Genomic DNA, 22,730 nt, shown 5'->3' with positions numbered 1-22,730 from the left:
TGTGATTCCCTGGACAGTCTCCCATGCAAGGAGATGCCTCTTTAGTACCTTACCCATTACCAAAATTTAGTGCCTGGAGGAATCTGACTGATTGACAACTGATCTAAGGCAAGAGAATTATAGAAGCAGTTTAAAGTCTTGTTGTATCCACAGCTCAGGATTTATAGGTAAAGGAAACAACAGCTGACAGTAAGTAAAAACTTAATATAGTAAACCTCAATTAAATTCCAGGACTTTGGAGTCTTTACTAAGTTGAGTCAACCCCAGAGATGGGAGCCTCCAGCTCTAGAAAAGTTTGGGACCAGAGCAGTTGTTTGAAGCTTGGTTCTGCTTTTAATCACAATTCTTTTTTCTCTGAGAATTTCACTTAAGAATTTAGCCACAGTCTGGTATTACAAGCAGTTTAGTAGAGTGGTCAATTAAAAACACAAGGTCAGCAGCCTAAACATTTAGAGAATGAGAACTGCGCATTTTCTCTGTTTAATCACAGATCTAGGCAAAAGTGAAGCTGGATCTTGGTACAAATCATTTTAGTATATTTAGGTCTTAATTACTACTCCTTTGGGCTTTTCTCTTGGCTAAGCTTTGAAAACAAATATTGTATGAGCAAAAAAAAAAAAGATCTAATTGGGGATTTTCTTGACATACACCCCCAGCACCACCACCAGTGTATTGGTTTTTAATGCTTTTTCCATTGGACCACAGGTATGTAAACTCTTTTCTTCTTACTCTCCTGATGTTACACCATCCAAAAGGGATCTCACCCATTCCACTCAACTGAACCAAAGCTCTTCCTTTTTCCACAGGCTGTTCTCCCTGATCTCTTACCACACACATAGAAATGCTGACTTACAGCAAGTCCTCCGCTACTGTGCCACCAGCCCAACTCGCCTGCTTGTCTCCTGCCCGTGACCAGACTTTCTGCTTGGTTCTTGAGCCTTGCTAGTTCCTTGCCCAACCCTTTCTGCAGCGTGCCCCAGCTACCAGCCAAGGGACAATACCATGGAGAGAAAGATGAATTGATGCTTCTGAGTCCCCATCTACTCTGCCTCTCATCAACTAACCTTTTTTCTCCCCTTTCCCCTCTGCTGTGCCTTCATCCCTCCACACACTGGCCACATAAAAATCCCAGACAAGCGAGACGTATACTTTCCACTAAGTCGAGTACCTCAAATCATAACAATATAAAATTAAAGGCTGCTTGTTGAAATTAAGGTCTCAGGGTTTATCATTTGTCTCAAAACAATTCCACTTTCCAGGCAGGGTGAGAAAGTCAGCAGCAAGAGCTCAGGCTGAAGATACAAGCCATTAAATATTAACATTAAATGTTAAAAATAAATATGGGTTACTTCAACTTACCGTAAGTACTTTCTTTTTTCTGACCTAGTTATCTCAGCCACTCCTGGACTATTACAGAATTTCCTTCCCAATGTGAAACAAGTGCTGATGCATTTCATCTTGGAGCTTGCCAGGCAGAACCAGTAACTTAGGGCTCCCCTGGGCAGCTGCAAACCTTGGAGACTTCCAGCTTCACCGCTCACCCAGAATTCCCCATATAAACAGTGCTTTTTTCCAGCTGTGGGCTTAAGGAACCTGCAGAAGACCCCCAAACCCTGGGTGTTTTTCAGCGCAGCCTGACAAGTCAGTGGTATACTGGGAGGTAAGCACTGCTGAGACTCAGCCCTTCAGGAAGGATGTGCTCTGGGTCTACTGATACTCTCAGAGCTTTTAGAGCTGAGACAACGCAGGCGAAGTGTTTTGTTGCTCTATTTTTATTTAGTTAATGTGTTTTGGGATCATACATGAATTAAGTGGAGGTGATGTTTATGAGACCAGGGGTCTGTGAGGTTGGTGAGCACAGCAAAGGTCCTGCACGCAGGAGGTTCGCAGGGCCAAGCCATCCACCATCGTGAGTTGTACAATTCAGGCCCAACTGATACAAACGTGTGTGAGGGCAGAGCAAGGCTCTGGCAGAGCCTCAAGGGCGCAGGAGGTGTGCAGGCAGCTACTCCTCTGTCACGGTCCTCCAAAAGACACTTCCAATGCCCCAAATCTACGACAGCATCAGAATTAACCTGCACTAGGGCTTCCTATTTCTGTGCCAGAGAAAAATCATAATCCTTCCTTGCCACTGACAAATACAAGTCCCATAGCACTGAAAACCCTTTTTACACGCCTGTCAATAAACACAGTGCTTGTTACAAGATTCACTAGTGTGAGCAGGCAAAACAAGTCATAGTGCTTAAAATGAGAAATATTTAGCAAACTCACTCATTCTTGCAGTGTTGAAATAAATAACACTTTTTTCCTGGTTGGAAGGCAAGAAACCTATTTTACCTTCACAAGTCCATTTGGATATCATGCACTATTCACTATCAAGAGGGCTACTGAGATGGGGTCTGTTCCTATGGATCATTTCTTTAAGCAAAATTATCTGGAACCGCTGCATTAGAACATCATGCAATGTATATAAAAATGAATTGTAAGCAATCCTACTTCCCATTTCTGCCACCTTAATTGAGATTAATGCCTAAGCAATGGTTATATCAAAGAGGACATAATTTATTTGAGTGTTCTCGGTCATTTTAAGAGATCTATATGGAAAGTTAGTACATGACAGAGTTTGTACTGAATATTTATTTTACTCATTCTAGATTAAATCAGTCTACAGATGGAATGCAGTTAAATGACGTGCTCAGGAGCATCTCTTCCATGGCCGCCTTCAGCCTCTACCAGAGAAGAGCTTGCTGAGAGGATGACAGTGATGGGTCTGGGGGTGACTGGCAAGGTAGCACATTTCCGAATGCCAAACTGATCAAATAAGTACTACCTTGGTAGCACAATTCACAGAAAATAATAACTAGAGAATGGAGTTGTCAGCTAGCACTATGAAAAAGGAAAGCAAAAGAGTATATAAACTTAAAGCAGAATATGAAGTAGCATAGAGATCAAAGACCTCTACTATTTTTATTCAAACGGAAATTCTAACTGAAGTTACATCTTGAACTAGAGAGGTAGGTTGCAAGACAGCCTGTGCATCTCCCAGCACCAGCGTAACCTTATTATAGGATAGAGACTTATTGTTGCCCGCTGCGTATCTATTAGAACATATAGATAATAAGCAAACAGGTTGTACACAGTTGTGAGAGTCTGGGGAACTCAAGGCGAAGAACTGAAATGCAAAGACACACACAATCCCCAGATCCTGCAGCGAGTCCAGCAAAGTAATGCGGTCATAGAGAGCACATACTTGTCTGAGAGCTCTTGCGGTGGTACGGGCTCCCCAGTCAAGGGCCTGGTTAGAGATGGGGCATAAGGCATAAAGCTTCAAGACCTTTTTCACTGAATTTGTGTTTTACACAGAATTCTTGCTCCATTCTACTTACGATTGCAAATAATTCCATGTAACAGGATGCTCTCATCTGAACGTTTTCCATGTTAAAAATGTAAGAAGATGTTCGTGAAGAACTGTTGGAAGCCGTAAGTCTGTCCCCTTTGAATGTTTGCTATTATTATTGTTAGGACTGCTGGTATATTAAATGCACAAAGGAAAAAGCTAGGATATACGGCAGTGCTCTGACACACAGGCAGGGCACAGGAGATGTCAGGGAAAAGTCAGCATGATTTGCTTTTAGGCATTTAAAAACAAACCCACTGACAGGAAGGAATTGTTGCATTGTTTTCCCATCATCTCTAAGGGAAACATAAAATACATGTGCTAGTTTCTTAAATTATTTAAAGGAAATAAAATCACCTCTTGCTAAAAGCTTGACAGTAGAATACAATAGACGTGCTCAGGCAAGAGGAGCATGTAAATTCTGCAAACCATCACATACTGATAGATATTTCTGGGCAAACAGCCACAAGAGGAAATAGGATTTCTCACTGATAGCATCTGCCAACAGGAGAACAGTAATCATGTGGCTCCTGATTAAATATAAATATAATGGATGAAATCCACTGTAATTGCTGTGTAGCTATAAGTATTTTCACAAGTATGATTCTAGGTGATTTAACACAGCAGCAGAAGAAAATGAACTCCCTTGGAAAATCCACAGTTTCCACTTTCAAGGCATGACATACAAATAGTATAGGCATGATATACAAATAGTATAGTACCTGCTTCTGCTGCTGCAGTAATTCTGCAGTCTGCAGCTGTGGTCCATGATCAGTGCTTTCTGTGGTGGGACACTGGGAGAAATCTGTCAGTGCAAACACAACATCCTCTTCCTCCTCTTCTCGCTCTGCATCCTCCGCCTTCTGCTCAGACTGAATGCCAAAGTCTGGGAGGGCCTCAGGGTGCTCGATCTAAAATGCAAGAGATGGGACACATCAAGACTCTTTTGCCATTTACCACAGGGGACAGAAAGGTATCGAAAGGCTAAGGCAAGGATCTATCTTCCCCTGCACCTCTGTGGTGGGATATATTGACTTCTGTTCTGTAGGCTACAGGAAATGGTCTTTGGGTGATATATGGTATGTTGCATATGCGTATACAACACTATGCAGGCCTGCAATATAGGAGATCTATGCAGCTGAGAAGATGGGTGTAATGGAGCACGATGGATATAATCCATCACGCATTAATGAAAAGCTGTACAAGACACTGGTGTCTTGTCTGATGAAGATATGGAGATCAGGAAGTATCCAAATCTAGCACTTTATTATCTCTAACGTGTTAGCAAAACATATGACTCCAATAATGACTGGAGGTGGATTGATTATAAATTAACCAGTCAAAAAATCCAAACAGTGAAAAAATGAAAGCTATTTTGATATTAGAAGATGAGCTAGTTTACATAGAAGCAAATTAGTACTGCTGAAGTAAAGTAGAAGCAAATTATTTCTAAATAGCTACTCATCTCTTGTTTCTGACTCATATTACCACTGCAGATGAAGGTATAGATGTTCATCCACCCTTTTATCTAAGAATACAAAACACTGGAGTATTCAACTTAAGCATACTCCTACCAGACCTGAAAGGTTACTTGTACTGCCAAATGCAGCAAACTGAAAAACACCAGGCACATAAGTATCAGAAATACTGAGAAAAATTACTTAGTTGCCTTAGCAAATGGTTTCAGAATTGCATGAACCTGTGAAATAAATCTATTATTCTCAAGAATTTTGTATAAAATGTCAGAATAGGCAAACACTTTTTTTTAAACTTATTTTTTCTTTAGGTAAGATTTCCAAAGCAAATGATAATTCTGGATGTACAACTCAACACAATTTAGCAGCACCTTTCTTCACAGTGCATGTTGGCTGGCAATCACACCCCTGCTGAGATGTGTCAGCTTGGGGATTCCAGGTTGTTATGTACTTCTGAAATTCCTGATCTTAATTTAGTCGCTACTTGGAAAATCACCATGATGACTACTGGCGTACTGCTGCTGACGGTGATAGACGTGTGTATGGAGACGAGGAACAAATACGAATGATTCACTCTAAGTTCCCACAAGAAGCTGTGTAAGTCTCCTGCCAACATGAAAACAGAGCTTCCCTCCATCTGTATTGCTGAAGGTTTTGTAAGGAACACACTGTGCACATGATGAAAAAAACGACAGCACTCAACCCATCTAAACAGACTTGACTCCATCAGCTCGCTAACATGTTTTTTCTTTCCAAAAATTATTCAGGAGTCATATCTTTGAGACCTAATTAAATTTTCATTTACTCTGACAGAGTTTTTCAGGACCAGATGTTTGTACTAGTTAAGGGTTTAGATTTAAAGATGGGTGATCTGTAACATATCATGCAGAATATACTTTAGCACAAGCCAACTTAAGAAAAGGCTTCATGTTTAATTTGAATCCCCTTTAAATCTATGTGTAATTATAAAGTTGCTGATGCCACACTATATTTAAAGTCTACGCTTAAAGAAGGGACATCCCAGTACCCCACCACTTGCAGCTTCATTGATTGGCTTAATAAGGTGGGAGAGTTACCTCTAACATGTCCTCCCCTTCCTCCTCCATCCGCTTGCCTTGCCGCCAATGTTTCAGCAGCCACTTCAGTTTGACATACAGGAGAAAGGTGTCCTGCTTGAAATGCCTGAGTTCTTGCTGCAGCAGACTTTTCTCCTGGCTCCAGGTCTTCTCTTCCAGTTTGTTCTGCAAAGTCAAGCTCTGCACTTCCAAGTCTTTCCTCCGCAGGGTCTGCATATGCTCCTCCTCCAGCTTTAATGGAACGACAGACACCATGTCAATGGGGTGGTGTCCCGGGACAGTTTCCAGGACTTGTGCTTTGTGGAGTGAGACAACCTGAAATCTCTAATTTTCATCAGTAGTGAGTAGCTATTGAGTTTGGATCAATAAGTTCCTCAGCAGTTATGACTGTTGAGGAAATTAGAGGACAGCAGTCAATAAGCTTTGCTTAGATAACCATATCCAAGTAACCTGCTGTGGAAGTGGACATTTACTTTAAAGACGCACAAGACCTCTGCTGCTGCTTAAACATTTTATACGACTCATATTTTCCTTGCTTTCTTGATTGTATCCCTACAGTATGTTCCCAGCACAGCCACCACCCCACACTGCTGCACTTATCACACCTGCTAAACATATTTGCAGCCATTCCTGCGTGGTGGTACCACAGCTGCCCTTCAGACAACCTGGAATATTATCCTTCCCTCTTCCCTCCCCAGCCACAGGCTCATCCTTTCCTCTGTGGCTACGTCTCCCTCTGCTTCTGGAAGGCAAGGCTTCTGAAGGAACCACAGCCACTATCTCAGATACAACTACTGGTCCCTCACCTCTCACAGTTCATACTTGGAGGCATCAGTACAACTCACAGTAAACAGTTTCTCATTCTGATATGACTAGATCAGGGACACATGCAGGAACTGAAGACACAGGAATAGGCTGCAACTCGGCATTCAACATGTCTCAGTTTCAGTACTAGAAGCACCAAGAAAAGCTCATTCTTTGGAGCACATGTATAATTACATCTGTTTCAACACAAGGCCACCTGAAACATTATTCTTTAAACGTGACTTCTCCCTCAATACGTCAAAATCAAACCACAGCATGACCTGCGCCCAATAGCACTTGTACAAGTTAGTTGTACAACATCTCATTTTCTGCATGGATGAGAGAGTGTTTCCACTTCAACCAAGCTGTGGTTCACATTGATCATGAAAAGGCAGATGGAAAATGAGTACAGAGCTACTAGTTACAGATGCCAGTTTCTACTATTTTCCATTCTGTGGAACAACAGCCTCTCCCTTTGCTGACCAGCTCCATAGATGAAATCTCTGAAAGCCACAGTACACCAATGACCACAACAATTTAAACCAGAAGAACATACCCTGCAACAAACAACATTCACACAGGAATGAAGAATACTTCAGAGATTCTTCTTCAGGAGCATGGACCCCCTAGCAATTAATACTGCTAAGAAATATATGCTTGATTTTTATGGCAACATTCAGATGCTTCTGATACAGGCTACTAGTCCATACTAGATGGGCTACTACGGACTTCCTTGCCCTTTAAATGATGTACTTTCGCATAATGCAAATTTTCAGCATCTATGCTACTATGCTTAAACAGTTCCTGATTAAATTAAAATTATTTACTGTACCTGCTAGCTTAAATGGGTTTAACATGCAGCTTAAAAGTAGTCTGGAACAAAATTAGCTATAATGGCCCAAAAAACATACATGCAACTCCTAATAACACTCATGGAGATTGTACACTGCTAGCACACATCAATTTGATGTCATTAAACATTGCTAAAAATTAAGTAGTGAAAAAAGGGCTTATTTTAAATTTAATTTTTACAGGAAGAAACAAATAGACTTTGTGTTGATGCAGGTTCTTCCACCAAATGAAGTTATGGTTAAAAACAGCAAAGATCTGAGTCATTTCCACCAGAAATCCTGGAAGATGATAAAAAAGGAACAATATCAACAGGATGGGCATAGTCTGGAAAAAATGAAGAATCCAAATGATGCTTTTATTCTTCTATTTCTACTGGCTGTCAACATGAATAGCTAGTTTTGATTTTGCTGCATTTTTCATTGTTTTTACAATCTGGTATGATCTAAGTCCCCATGGTCACAAATTCTTGCAGAAGACCCTGGTGGAGGTAGCTTCCTAGAGTATTATGCTTTTTCAATGGATAGCTATTGCAAAAGAAAAGAACTTTAAGAGGCAGGCATAGCTTCCAAAAAGCTTTCATGGCCAAGGCAACTAGGAAGGAAATCAATTTACTGGTTGCCTTCAAAAGCCTCCATGAGAAAGCTCCTATGGAGATCAACTGGAAATTAAAACTACTTATGAAAAAACGGAGATACCACTTGGGCATAATGAGATTAGCTGGCACAAGGAAAAATGCTTTACACTATGCAACAATTATGCTGAATTTAGTCTATGAAGTAAATTTAAAAAGAAAACTTCACTTAAGAGCCAAACAGCCTGCAAATATTAGCAACAGATTTTTTTCGCTCTAGGAGCTGGAGATCACAAAACGATTGACTAATCTGTTCCAGCCTTCAAAAGAGCAGGGGGAGTCCATGTAACAAAATATGATTTATTCACCAGTTATGAATAAGAGGGTTGGAAACATGGGGTACTCAGAAATATAAAAAAGTCCTGATTTGTGTCTCAGTTATGAGCGTGTAACAACTCCTCTGACTTCAGAGTGTTGTTTTTTCTTTGGGATAGGAGGGGTCAGAATAAGGCATAGAGCCAAACTGTGCTCCCAGAGATCAAACGCACCCTTCCCCAGCTCACAGAGAGCTGAAGGGGCTGAAATAATTCCCCATGCAGTATTTCACGTCTCTACCTTGACTTCCCCTGCACAGGGGAGGACACAACTTCCCTCCACCAAGCAAAGAAGCCAGATTCAAAGTGGCAAAACAGGCTTGAGTTTACATTTCCCCAACTTCCAGACTCTTCATTTACTCAGATGAGCTCAAACAGGCACAGCCATCAGGACACAAGTTCCCATGGTCCTGACAAACAAGGTCCACGCCACATGTCATGGTCACGCGTCTCTCCCAGCAGGCAGGTTTCGTATTTACCTGGATGATCCTTTCTGTAAACTTTTCTTGCTCCTCTCGGTGAAGTCTCGTCTCCTGCTCAAGCTGAGCCTGAAGCTCCTGTATCGATACATTCTGTACAGGTAAAACATGGGAATCCCTGAGCTGATCAGCAGGACAAAGGGATAGGTTTAGCAGAAAACGTGTCTCCATGGTGTATAAAAAAGGAAAAAAGAAAAGAACTGCAGGACAGACATCTGCACAACTCACGGTTATCAATAGTTAAAGCCAAAGCACAGTGTGCAAATAAATAGCAATGCCCTAAATATGTGTGGGAATTTCCTGTGTGGCTCCATCTGAAAACTAAAGCTGGGATGCTGATGTTACATGTTGGATATTCCCTTCAGGCCTCTGCTCTGGGTTTGCACTCAAGTAGCTGAGACAGTGCACCATCAATGATGTTTGCCAGATGAGCTCCTGTTTACAGCGTTACATACTTGGTGGTGTATTTCTTTATGATAATCAAAGCTATGAAATTTTAATATCTCTGCAGAAGATGCATCTAATGCACATATATTGAACCTCATTATTTATTATTTGCAACACTTCTGATTAGGCAGTTAATGGGATAGCATTTATTAAACCACCTAAGCATATAAGGTCCCTTTCTTCAGATACAGGACAGCTCTCTGCACAAGTCGACTTCTCTCTGTGATTTCTACTCAAAATAATTACTTCACTAATGTCACGGTGATAAGCTGTGTGAGCCTGAGATCTGACCAAAATGCTTAACTATCTCCCTTTTCAGGTCCAATGCTATTTTAATCTTAATAATTTCAATTTTATGTTCTCATTAAGTTGGGCATCCCATCCACTTTACTTCTGGAAGCTACTTAATTCAAAAATAAAGACCCAAGAAGGCAGTGTCAGACCTCATTATTTATACTATGTTAATTAATCTTGTGGCACTTATATTCCTGATCAGAACTTTCTATACCCTTCATGTTGTGCCTCTCACATTGGAGCTAAAATTGATTTGTCTGTACAAAGGTGATGCTTGGCCAGACACCGTCCTCTTCATATGTATGGCCACAGAAAACACTACGGCACCAAACTCCTACTTCCCAGTGTAAAGATGCATTTAAAGAAGGGATCACTTCAGGCTTCAAAGCGTAATCCCAAATTCTCTGCTGGCTGACGTCCAGCATGCTCCAACCTCAGCAGCTGCAAGGACGTAACGCAGGTCGTGGGACCGCTCTTGCGGGCTGCGTTGCCATTTCCCCTCCAGCATCAGCCCCGGCACCTATCTCCTCTCCCCGAGCACTCCTCCCGCTTCCCGAGAGCAAAACCAGCTGCTGTTGCTGTTCAGCTGTGGCAGCCTTTGCTGGGACGCTTTTGGTTATTCAAAAAGTATTTGTTACTGGAACAGATGCTCCTCTCCTCCTCTAGGGAAAAAGAAGATAAGGCAGATGGAAGTATCCCACAGACCACCTGCAGGACCATACTCTGCTGAAAAATAAAAGTCACCCTACATATACTTTCTGGTCCCTATCCATTCCGTCTTTACTTGATTCACTTATTGACTTGTGCACATCTGTTTTGTACCTGAGGAAAAGACATTTCCAGCCTTCTGAAAAGTACACATAAAGTGACCAATAGAACATTATCTGCTTTACCGATGTCATCTTATGCCTTAACGTGTCTGTAGACATTTTGTGTTGCACAAGGCCAAAATTCAGTTTCACAAATAATTTGGAAAAAACTGCTTGCAATGGGATTTGCCAGTTTTGCACAATCATTTGTAAATCCTCAGTTTAATTTTCTCATCCAATAAAGGAAAAATTACTTTCATCAGGAATTTCTGCATTCTTTTATTCTGAGCAGGCTTCTTTAGGAATATGGCAAGCAAGAACTAACGTACCTAGTTAACTCAAGTGTAATTTAAAAAAAAAGTGTGTTTCTTCTTTTTATGAATTCAAAATCAGCCAAAATCATGCAAAGTTGATCTGGTGAAAACAGATACAACATGGCAACACTCTTCTGTTTGCAATAATCACTGATCTTAATATGCCTCTCCTTACAGTCATACGATTACGCATTTACATAGTTAGAAATATCGTTGGTCTTGGGATTCATGAAACTGGAAGCTGAGTCAGAGCAGCAAAAGTTACCAAGAAGGTAAGGTTTGAATTTTTCACTATTCTCTTCACACTTATGTTTTCCAATGAACAATGATTTGCTAAAAGATCATTTGTTCTACTTCTGACTACTATTAATTGGAATCACATAGTTACGTATATACTGACAACACCTTATGTCTGCAAAATTAGGGCAAGAAAATTATTAACTCATGCAATTTTTCAACAAACACGTAGCCCATGCAAAGCCAAGTTTCAGGAAACTTGGGCTCTGGGATTATGTGATAACTGTTGGAATTACTAAGAGATTAAATACATCATAAAGGCAGATAGACTGTTATATACACACTAGGCAGTGAAAATCTTTTTACAATTGCTTTGCCTCTTTAAGGATGATAGATTTTTATAAGCAGCAAAGTAAACATGTTGAAAAGCAGTTAATGCATGAATGCAGAGCTGCACGCCTTTTGCCTTCTGGTGCAACCTGAGGACCCTTCATAGTCTATAATTTCATATAATGTCATTTCTACCAGAAGCATTGGGATTAGTACTGCTCAAATCAAGGGAGATAAGGCTGTTTAAATGCCTAATAGATTGCTGCTAAACATCTGGATCGTGAACGAGAAGGTGTAGAAATGTATCATGTGATATTTGTACACGTAGTCCAGGTACCTGGCATTGCACTGATGGATGTCTATATGTTTATATGCGGATATCAGGTCCTATCATAATCAGCAGGGTGCAATCTGTGGCACAACTGTGGTTTTGTTTTGGAAAACAACACTGCTACAAAATGGACACAAAAGTTGATAATCTGTTAACTTCCATTCTTTGTCTCCTTTGTTCTCATTAATGAATGAGCTACACGAGGAACAGCAACGTACCGACACCACAGCAACGGACACAAACTCACTACAAGACATACAAACACACTATAATGGGAACTACAAGCTAGTGCTACTCCATCACAGCGCCACAGAAGCAGCTGCACTTCATCCACAGCTCGACATCAACTGACAATTTCCCAATTATTCCATTTCCAGATCCACTTCCACTCCCATCCTCTCAGACAGGCAGTGCCAAACCCTTCTGCCGACTCCTTTTCTCTCACCTGTTATCACTCCAGAACAAGCTAATCCATGCTGATGTCTTTACCTCAAGAGGATGTTCAGAGAAAAGTCATCCACGCTTTGGGGGCTTCAGCACCACACCCTCATTGCACTGACCCCTTTCTGCCCCTCTCAGCTGGCTCCTCAACTTGCACAATCCCACAGTTCTGCCGTGACTTGTTCTTACAGCATTGCCATGCACCATGAGGTACAGCTGGGTTTTACTTGTCTGTTTTCTCCATTTTACCATAGCCAATCGAAATCTCAATGTGTCTGCAAACTTAATCTGTTTATATGCAACAACTGTGTACATCACATTTCATGGAATCTTTCTTTTTAGCCTTTTTTTTTTTTGCCAGAAGGGATGGAGCAAAATAAGGCCTTAGGAGGCAGGGTAGAAAGATGCTCTCCAGCATTTTTGTGCAATTCCAGGAAGCCAAAAGATGAACGTTTTGTGCTGCTCACCTAACACTATAAAGCTTTGATATTTGGACCTTACTTTTGATCACGCATTCTAACAACTGCTACTTTTTCACACGACAGCTGACCATTGCATGCGTACAATCAACCAGACCAGACAGGAACTTCCAGTGCCTTTTCGTATTACTTTTTACATGCAATACACATCTAACTGAATTCTCAGAGGCTGCTTCTGAAGACGTACTCTTCTCCTCACCCCTTAAAAATAGATGACATATATTCCATTTGCTAGTGTACAATAGGCAGTTGTGTGGTTATACGTCTGTGCTTATATGGAGAGTCTCTGATTTTGGGAAAACACAGAACACACTGCTCCAAGTCTTTAAAAATCCATCTCATTGTACGGATAGTACACAAAGTCTCACTGAGTTCAGTTAGGACTGGGATACCCAGATTTACATCATAAAGGATCTTTTAAGCCATTATATTGTCAGCCTTTATGGATTCTTGCATAGCAAGAAAGAATACAATTCATCAAAGTAAATTATTCTTGCTGCCCCTAATCTTGGTGGGAAGGAATACTGTCAGCACCAGTTTGTCTGTCTTCTTCCCACAACTTTGCATTGGAGGAATACTGGACACTGAGAGATACAACTTTCTATGTGGTCCTCATTTGTTGTTTTGTTTTTGTGTTTGTTTTTTTTTTCAGAAGAAAGAAAAGTCACAATGTATAAAACACTCACTGTTTCTGTGAAAACAAAATCTTAAATCAGGGCAAGAGAAAAGGATGTGTAAATTTTCAGCATATGGCTGGGAGCTGCTGCAAAAGCCATCCAGCTGAAAAGCTCTCTCATGGAATTATGAAAATTGCACAGAAGGAGCACAGACACTCCAAAACCAGCTAAAAATAGAACATTCAAAATATAGACCGAAATTCTCCTTGTATGTCCAAAATGGATCCATACAGAAGTTTTGATTCAAAGCAGGTGGTAAAGTGACTTACCTAATTTGCACATCACTGTATCTGGTTGGTCCACACTTAACTCAGGTATTAGAGTAATAGACATGTTTTATATTTATTACGGGCATGATAAGTAAGGAAAATGGATGAACAGATTAAGAATGGCCTAGAAGAAATTATTCTTCAGTGTGAGCTCTTCCTACTTTATTACTAGAGCTTGTGGAAGACTTGCTTTTTAAGACATGCTCTCACCATCTTTAGCCTGTCTGTTTTTATTTTAATTCTCTGGTGACAACTTGTTCCTTTTAAGTGAATTCACTTCAGTGGTTCTTTTTCCATAACCTGGGAGTGTCAGAGATTTCGTGGCATTTTTTCTACACAGAAACAAATGTTTAAGTCTTTAAAAGCTATGTATGAAAATAGTCCAAATCTGAAATGCAAAGATGAGTGCTTTTGCCTTTGATGATATATACTTACTCAGGTAAGGGCAGAACTGATACCCTCTGAAGGAACAATCACAGCTAGGAGACACAGCTCCATTTTAGAGCATCAGGTATCAAATACTGCAACAAACTATATTTGGTCATTTGAAAGAGTGAAATTTTTCTTCTCCAGAATGTCTTCTTGTTTCTGAATAAACAGGAGGAGACTGCTTAAGGAAGCTGCCTTTTGTTTATGGATATTCCACTGGTAAAAAGGGTAAAATTCACCAGTTGAAAAATTATTTACCATTTTTCCCACTGGTTCCCATTTGTTGCCATAGTAATCCTTTGATTCGTGCTGGGCATTTGCTCCATGAAGCACTGCGATACCTTTTTTAGTTCCTCCGTGGCTTTTAGTCATGGCAATTCTCACTTGTTCACTTGCTTTTTCTTTGGATGGTAAAGAATGATTTCCCCCTCCCACCATAACCTGGCTCTGCTAAAATCATGAATAATGGATCAAACATCAACCCCAATGGGCTCCAACCTCCTGCAACAGCAGCTGAATGGCTTGTTTCAGCAAGAAAACAAAGCCCTGCTCTTAAGGCAATTTCAAGATATAATTTCCCTTGGACTGTGACTCTAACCCACTTCTTTAACATGCAAATACATTCTAATAATACTGTTGCACTAACAACTGCAGTGCAAAGCCCAAACAAAGGCAGATGTTTACAGTTAGGCTATGGGGTAGTTTCAAGCACAAGTCAGTCTGCATTTATTGTATTTAATCAAACAATTAGGCTCCCACGATGCTTATTTTTAAAAACAGGAGAAACGGCTAAATGGAAGGTGCTCAGCATTGCTTAAGAAAATTTTCATTTAAAATTGAACTTGAAAAAAATGGATTTAGAAAAATGGGTTTGCTTGCTTAAAAAGAAAACATTTGCCTCACTGAAATGAAATGTGTTCTTCTCATGCTGAAAGTCCATACACAGTAAGACGATCATCAATCAATGTCATCCACTGGACAGTCCATATATTTTCACTTTATATGTTAAAACAGATAACGGCTTACATGTAGCCGTCTCGGCTGTGGGCATTGAAAAGTTTGAGTCTCCATCTGAAATTTCTGTGGTAATAAAAAAAATCCTTTGGTATTTGAATAATATTTTTTCCTGCTCATTCATCTTGCATGAAAAAAGAAAAGGTAGCTTTTGCTAGTGCAGTGTATGAGATTAAAAAAGACTAAAAATGATACCATACAAAATTCACTTGGGTTTGACTATTACAGATTATAAGATTTCAATTGGCTGTCCACCCACTGAAAAGGTTCAGTGTAAAGCAGTGTAATACTCTCTGTTGCTTAATTAAACCTGACTGAAACAAACACCTTAGTCTTCAACATTTTCTCAGGTTGGGCCATTTGAGCCCCAGCCTTGCTCACCTTCTGAGCATATCAGGTCCTCAGATGGATATTCTCTACCTTTGATTATAATTACAGGTTGTTCCTTGTCAGGCTATGGTGTGAAAACTATCCATCCTCTGTTTAAACACAGTTTGTTGTACACAGTTTACACATCATCCCATCCTGGGAGAGGAAAAAAAGATGTTGTGCCAAAATTACCCAAATCCCTAATCTTAATAGAGGGCTCACATGTACAGAACTTGATATAATAATGAGGCTGATCTAAGGTAAGAGGGAATTAACAAAGATGACAGAATTTAAACTGAAATATCATAAACATTTGCTGTGGTGGTTTTCTGACCTAATCTACCATAACTGTTGACCAATGCAATTGCAAAAGGATCCATGCTGTACAGCAAGGTTTCTCTACCTCATTGTCCCATTTCACAGCTGAAGAAGAAAGACTTTACCTTTCAGTGAGAGACTTATGGTGTCCTGGGTTTATCAGATATCCTACCTGAGGTTTATTATCACTGGTAAAAGTGAAAAGTTGGAAGAGAAGCTGCTGAACAAATTAATTATTCTAATACTACCAAAACTCTGCACTGTCAGGATAGTTTAAAACAAACAAAACAAAACCAGCAAGGAATTACCTGTGTTAAGATGAAGGGTCACTCTCCCTTTGGTATTCAGTACAGCTTGGCTACCAGCTGCCCTGAAGCTTTTTCTTCCTACCCCGGCTTTCTAGCGCTTGTTATCACTTACTCACAAAACCAGCTGTCCCAGCCAGCATTCTCCTTTCCCCAGAATCATTTAGGGGTTTCAGATATACTAAAGCCTCTGCATGTGTCTTTAGAATTAAAAACATATTAAAACTCGTCCCTCACTAGAAGCTACTCTAACCACCACAGTTTCAAGGTAGATTTGGCTTCTCAGTGGCCAGCAGAGAAGTTTTTCAATGCTCCAGCTTGCCTTTGCAGAGACAGATTAGAAATTGTTTTCCTCAGGACCTGTTGTAGTGTCTGGACAATCTATGTTCATGAGAAAGCAGGTAAGGAGATGTTTACTGAGGCTGATATGGCCTCTGCATGGATGAAGATTTAAATAAAAACTGATCAATGTTTTTGACGAATGGAAAAGTACTCAACAACCCAAACAATGGAGAATTCTGTTTTAAATAAGTTTTTTTGGAAGCTGCAGGGTGCTGTGTTCCCTGTTGAGAATCACCATGCACACCAGCATCAAACCCTCTCCTGCGCAGACTACTGCCAGGCAAAATGCAAAGCAGTCTCTATCTGTAGACTTTCCAGATTTAAAATATCCACCATGGTGAAACCAGGAAGCATGATCTCACGTCAGGGATTACAACCTCTTTCGGAGATCTTTCGTTACTATACTCAATTGTAGTGGGTCCCTGAGCCATATTTTCCCATTTAGCAAAGCTACTGGGAATAGAGTCCAAAGTCAGGACCGATTTGCTTCTCTGAAACTGCAAGGGGGAAAAGAGGGCAACAACAAATTTCACAAAAGGGATGCTGTGTTTGGTCCAGTTTACTCTCCCAACCCCTGGCTTCTGTTACTCATCTCCTGGCTAAGGCAGCAGGAGGCAGTGAGTAAGACGGGCTGCTTTGCTGACCTCTAGACTGAAACAGCCCTTGTCTCCTGGCCTGTAGAGTTTAATGTCTCCATCAGCTCTGCGGTGTGGGTCGGTGGTGGCTCGCTGGTGGTGAATCTCTCGCTCCTCTCCACGATCTTGTTTGAGCTGCCACTCCATCTGATCCCTCAGTTTGGACTGTTAGGTGCATGGGCGGTTTATAACAAAAAAACAAAAGGACAGGAGGGAATAAAGAAAACAAAAATGGGTAAGGTAGACGACTGAAAAACTACAAGACAAAGAAAAGCGTGAACAGAAAAAACAACTTAAATACAGTGGCATAAGAAAGTGAAGAGAATAAAACCAAAATGAGGATGAGCAAAATGATGGGCTGAAACATCTGAAAAGCAAAAAAGAGAAAGAGAGGAAAAAAGAATGCAAACACTGGTTATGAGGCGCATGCAATGAGGATGCATGAGTCAAACCAACAGCAAGCATACAAGTCATGAAGGATACGGGACACAAGGCTCTTCCTTCCTTACTTGTGCTGTGCAGAAAAGCCATATCCAGTGTGGCAGTTGTGGCAGTTTAGACATGCGCCCATGGGCAACGCTTTAGGCAAGGCAGTCCTTCGCTGGCTACAGAGCTTCTCACTCGCTGCTCGGTTAGGGGAGTGAGCTGTAAGCAGGCTTTTCAAAACACATCACTTAGAAAACTGCGTTTGGTTGGGTTCTTTTGGCAAGGCTTTTGAGAACACGCCTGACCCTTTTACAAGAGAGCATAATAAAGACCTCCTCACATTTCTTAGCAAGGCTGCTAATTTACATTCATCAGAATTTTATTTTTTTTAATTGATCTCCTCTTTCACAGGGAAACACTGCTGTTACAGACAAAAAGAAGACAGATCTCTATAGCACCAGTGGATTAGCCTTTTTGCCACGAGGAACCGCCTCTGAATCAAAGGAGTTGTGCAAACAAACAAAAGAAAAAAACCTAAAAAGTGTTTGTTTAACATTACACACTTTAATACATCGTGGGTCTGAAATCATAACAAAGCAGCTGTGAGGAAAATTAGCTCTAGGGTAGCAATGCCAGCAAGAAAGAGAAACAATAAACAGAAAGAAGGCAAACAAGGGGCCGACCTACCTGGAAGTCGGTGATTAACTCCTTCCCCAGGTTACCAATGGGAGAGTCTCGAGACATGGATGTCATTGTGGATAGAAAACTGGAAGACTCTGTGAGATGGGGAAGAGGGGAGAGGTCCTCCATCTGCTCCTTAAGGCCCTCCCCAATGTGATCAACCTTCTCCAGGAAGGTCTGCAACTCCTTCCGGAAAGCTTTCATCCTGGAGTTGATGGTGTCCAGAAGCTCCGGTTCGTGCCTATCTTCTCCCCTTTCCTCACCACTTTTGAAATCCTGCTCGGTGGATGGGCTGCTGGTTACATGCACCTTTGCGTCATAAATCAAGCTGTCCGTATCAGTGATAAGGCGGTCCACGGTCCTTTCGAGCCGCTCAGCCTCACGTTTGATGTTAATTAAAGACTCAGTGTCCTCTTTCACTCTCATGAGCTCGGCAGAGCACAGGTCGCTGACTTCCGATGGCTTCCCGCTCCCAAAACCTGATGTCTTCTCATAAACTTCTTCAGAGTCGCTCTCGCCCCCAATGGGCCCCTCTCTCTTTGGCTGGGGTGGGCGACCCTCTTCGCTGTCACTCTCCTTCTTCCCAGCATCGCTGTCCGCGTCACTGTCCCTGGGGCTGGATGTGCGCAGGCCCAGGTGAGAGGCAAGATCGTAACGCTGGACATTGGACATCAGGACCCTGTTCTCATACTGGAGCTTCATCACTTTCCCGCTCAGCTCATTGATTTGCAACCTGGCTGACTTCAGCTCCTCTTGCAAAGTGCCACCGCACTTGGACGCAGCATCATCCAACCATCCTGGCTCCTGGCCTGGCTCAAACTTGAATTTGTTCAGCTCGTTTGTTAGCTGTTTGTTGTGATCCTCGATTTCGGAGATTGACCGCCTCAGCAGTTCTGCTTCCTCTTCCACAAACTGCAGGTGCCGGCGCAGCTCCGTGGCCGACTCCACGGAGTCGCCGTAGGGCGAGGTAGGAATGCTTGAAATGTGGTCCCTGCTGAGACACTCTTTTTCGTACTGGCACCTCATATCCTCCATCTCAGCTTTAATCCCCCTGTTCTCCACCTCCAGTTCCACTATTTTTCTACCCAGTATGTTGGCTTCCTCCTCCACCAACTTCAAACGAAGCTTCAGCTCAGCCTCCCTGGTGCTGGGCGGGCCCCCTGCCTCCCCGGTAGGCAGGGGACTGTCCACGTCTCCATAGATGGACTTGTACTTCTGGAGCTCCTGCTCCAGTTCATCCTTCTCCCTCCCCAGTTTGGCCATCTTCTTACGCATCAGCGCTGCCTCCTCTTTGGCAAACTGGAGCTGGCACTTCAAATCAGCACTGTCCTCCTGCCAAGAATAATCACCCCCCCAAAGATTATATCAGAAGCACAATAAGTTGCTCACCTTCCAAAATCTCCACCTCCCCACCCTCTGAGCTGTATCTGTTAGGTATGCAAACAATACACAGACAGAGCTGCGCAAACCACACAGTTGACACATTTCGCCGCTTGGTCCTGGTTAAATTGGCAAAGCAGCTTGACCAGAGTTAAAGAGGGGAAAAAAAAAAATCAGTGTGCTAGTGCAAGTGTTCAGTGATGCAAGAGTGCCAGCACAATGCTTAGTTTTTCTCAAATACTGAGCAAATTTTGTGGAAAATAAGAATGACTCAAATGAAAAGGTGCCATGATTTGCTGGTACTTTCTGTTCCACTTATGTTTAATGCTCCCTTTTAGCATCATGAAATAAAGACTACGCAGATGAATTTGCTCATTGTAATCCAAAATCTCGGGCTTCTTCAGCTAGAAAGCACAAAAAAAGTGTGCTAAGATGCGTGGTTGCCTTGCAAAGTGAAGACTGCAATTACTGGATCTCACAATGCTGTGAACCAGCCAGAGTGCCTAATGGCTTTCCAGATAGGAAGCACTACTGTTGTCTCTGCTGCTGGTATTATTAGGATGGTCCAGATTGTGATCCCTGTTTCTGGTATGGACAACTGTTCACAAGGGAGATTGGTGAAAACATGTGAAAAAGGAAAGAAAAATTCATTAAACCATAGTTACATCCAAATCCATCCCATGTGAAAACCTGCATTTTTTTCAGGAAGCACCAGGGTATTAAATGAGAGTTTGATTTTTTTGTGTGTGTTCGGCATTTTAAAGCACCGCATCTCAACTCAAATGAAAACTCCAGTGTGTATTGTGCTGAAATAAGAGACAAGGTTAAGTAAATTCTAAGCCGGTGAACAATTTCTTTGCATGAATCACTTTCATGAATTGTCATGGAGATACAGGCACTTGGCCTTGTAAGAGACACATTTATCAGCATTAGCAGTATAATGGAAGGCAGGCTTTGAAAGATGATCTCTTGAGACAGCAGATTTCATCATTGTTGGTAGGCCATGTGGACATATGTGCAATTATCTATGGAAACTTCATTTCAGTCTCCGGAGCACTGTTATCTTTCACAAGCACCATTTTGTTATAATTCCTAACAATGGCAACCAAATCCAGAAGAAAACATGACTGACTTTAATTGTTCACCCAGATCAGGCTATTAAAAAAATAAAAAGATTTACAAAACTAATTATGGCTCAGCAATCTGAGGAGACGATTTAATTTCTAAAGCACACATCCTTGCATATTGGTAATGGTGTCTTTTGTGCTACCTAGATTAATTTCACCCCATGCTATTTAGATATATACTAATTATGTCTTAATTTCAGCTATTAATACCTAAACAACCACAAAAGTAATTGGTTGTATACTTCTGAACTCAGTCAGCTTTCTTACTGATTCTGCTCGGTGCAGGTTGGAACTTTAAAATACTAAATAGTTAAAAAGTTATCTTAAATGTTAATAACATGATAGAGGTAAACAACAGCCAAAGTTTCTGTTAATATGTGGTTTTCAGTGATAACCAGGAGTCAAAAACAACTGCAATCAGTTGACTGACTAAAACTCTGGTCGTTGTGTTTCTGGCACCAGAAATGTGAGTTTTCTATGAATACAATTGAGGTGCATATAATTGATTAGAAGCAGAGCCTCTAGCAGATCGGTCGTCTTTCCTCTCTGTCATCTCCTCACATACACACACCTCTTTTTCACACATATATTTGCAAATTGTTTTTCTCTTTATAACTCAGGACTGCAAATTAAGTATCAGATTTAAACCTGGCAAAACTCCACACAGCCTCCACTGAAGTCACTCTGAATTCTGGTTGCTCTGGCTGGATAAGGCTGTATGATTAAAGCATCATCTTTGGTCAGGGCTGCACAATACATTACCTCTGTTTTTCCTCTCATCGAGAATCAGTTTATCCCCGCAGCTGTAGGCTTTGCTTTTAGGGAAATACAAAGATCACAAGGAAGGTTACATCCAGACCAGTGCTGCACTTCAGAGCTCCTGGGTGGGTTGATTACTTCAGTTTATTTATTTATCTATTAATAGCTTGGAAATAATCGCATCTGACATTTTCCTTATTCTGTCTTTGTAATCCAGCATTTCCCCCCGTGCTTCTTGTCTACCTTTGCCTGCAAAAGCCCAGCCATCAGTGGCACTAGCTGGCGCCTCGCACCTCCCTGGCTGCGGGCACCTGGACCGATGCGGGTGGGGAAGGGCCAGCCTGCCCGCAGCCCTCTCCCCCGGCTGGGAGCACTAGGGGCCAGCTCCTCCCTGGGGGTCAGAGGGGGCTCCAGCCTTACACCCACTGACATTGCATTTCAACCAATATAAATAACAGTCACCAAGTCACACTCGGGACAACGCAGTCAGCATTTTGAAGCTTTTGAAGAAAAGGGAAAGGCTTCACCGTGTTTGGGGTCAGGGCCCCAATGTTTTTGCTCGGCATCACTGCACGACTCAATGCATCTGCAGAGTTAGCGTGTTGTTATAGCAGGGCAAAACCACCATTAACCTCTTATAATGGCATTACTTTATTGCTAGGTTTTGTCTATGAAAAACAAGGATCACATTTGTAAGTTTGGTTTTTTGCAAGAGCTGAAACAATCACAAGCCTCATACAAAACAACAGAGCTGATGGATGTTAATCTCGCCTACTAAATATGGATCCCATCTGGAAAGGTGAGAAAGCTCTAGATCTTCCCTGCTTCTCTGCCAGGGAACGTGACTACTGAAAATCCCATTCCCCTGACAGCTTTTTTCCAAAGGAAAAGAATGGTCAGGAGAGATTTATCAGCCAGATCTAAGCATGCCAGAAGGGTAGGACTCCAACCTTCATGCATCTGTCCCTCTGAAACTTTGTGTACAGAAATATCAGCGATTTCTTGATCAGTTGAAACCAAATATAAACAGCAAGAGGGCAAGACACCCACACAGGCAAGTAGAGTTTTGACATATAAGGCAAACTACGGAGAGGCCAAATCACCGAAATTAAGAATAGTTCATTACTAGTTAAATCATGAATGAAAAGAAAGGGGGGGAGAATACAGTCTTTCCACCATTTTGGAGGAACAAGAGGCTTGAATCCCAGGGGCTGAAAGCTGGGCTATGGCACAGCCTGACTGTATTTGACAGCCAGTATGTGGACGCTTTCCTAAAAGGTGTACATAGG

At 41.6% G+C, this 22,730-nt stretch overlaps 1 protein-coding gene across 10 annotated transcripts in view; it reads right to left on the bottom strand.

Moving 5' to 3' along the window:
- The window catches only part of MTCL1 (microtubule crosslinking factor 1), a 112,010-nt gene that overhangs the window by 27,792 nt on the left and 61,488 nt on the right, over positions 1-22,730 (bottom strand). For 5 of the 10 annotated variants that reach the window (XM_087756443.1, XM_087756460.1, XM_087756452.1 and 2 more), the window contains 5 exons: positions 18,182-19,507; positions 17,078-17,233; positions 9,029-9,121; positions 5,949-6,179; positions 4,120-4,308 (listed from right to left, as the gene is read on the bottom strand). In XM_087756443.1, coding sequence (XP_087612569.1) covers positions 4,120-4,308; positions 5,949-6,179; positions 9,029-9,121; positions 17,078-17,233; positions 18,182-19,507 — 1,995 coding nt within the window. The remainder of the gene's footprint in view (positions 1-4,119; positions 4,309-5,948; positions 6,180-9,028; positions 9,122-17,077; positions 17,234-18,181; positions 19,508-22,730) is intronic. The other 5 variants (XM_087756468.1, XM_087756489.1, XM_087756523.1 and 2 more) reach the window with 3 other exon arrangements.

This window comes from Nipponia nippon, unplaced genomic scaffold, assembly GCF_047370975.1.
Source record: "Nipponia nippon isolate SJK-2023a ecotype South Korea unplaced genomic scaffold, ASM4737097v1 scaffold_1, whole genome shotgun sequence".
Taxonomy (NCBI): Eukaryota; Metazoa; Chordata; class Aves; order Pelecaniformes; family Threskiornithidae; genus Nipponia; species Nipponia nippon.
Note: the sequence above shows the minus strand (reverse complement) of the source record. Positions and strands in the feature narration are given on the sequence as shown.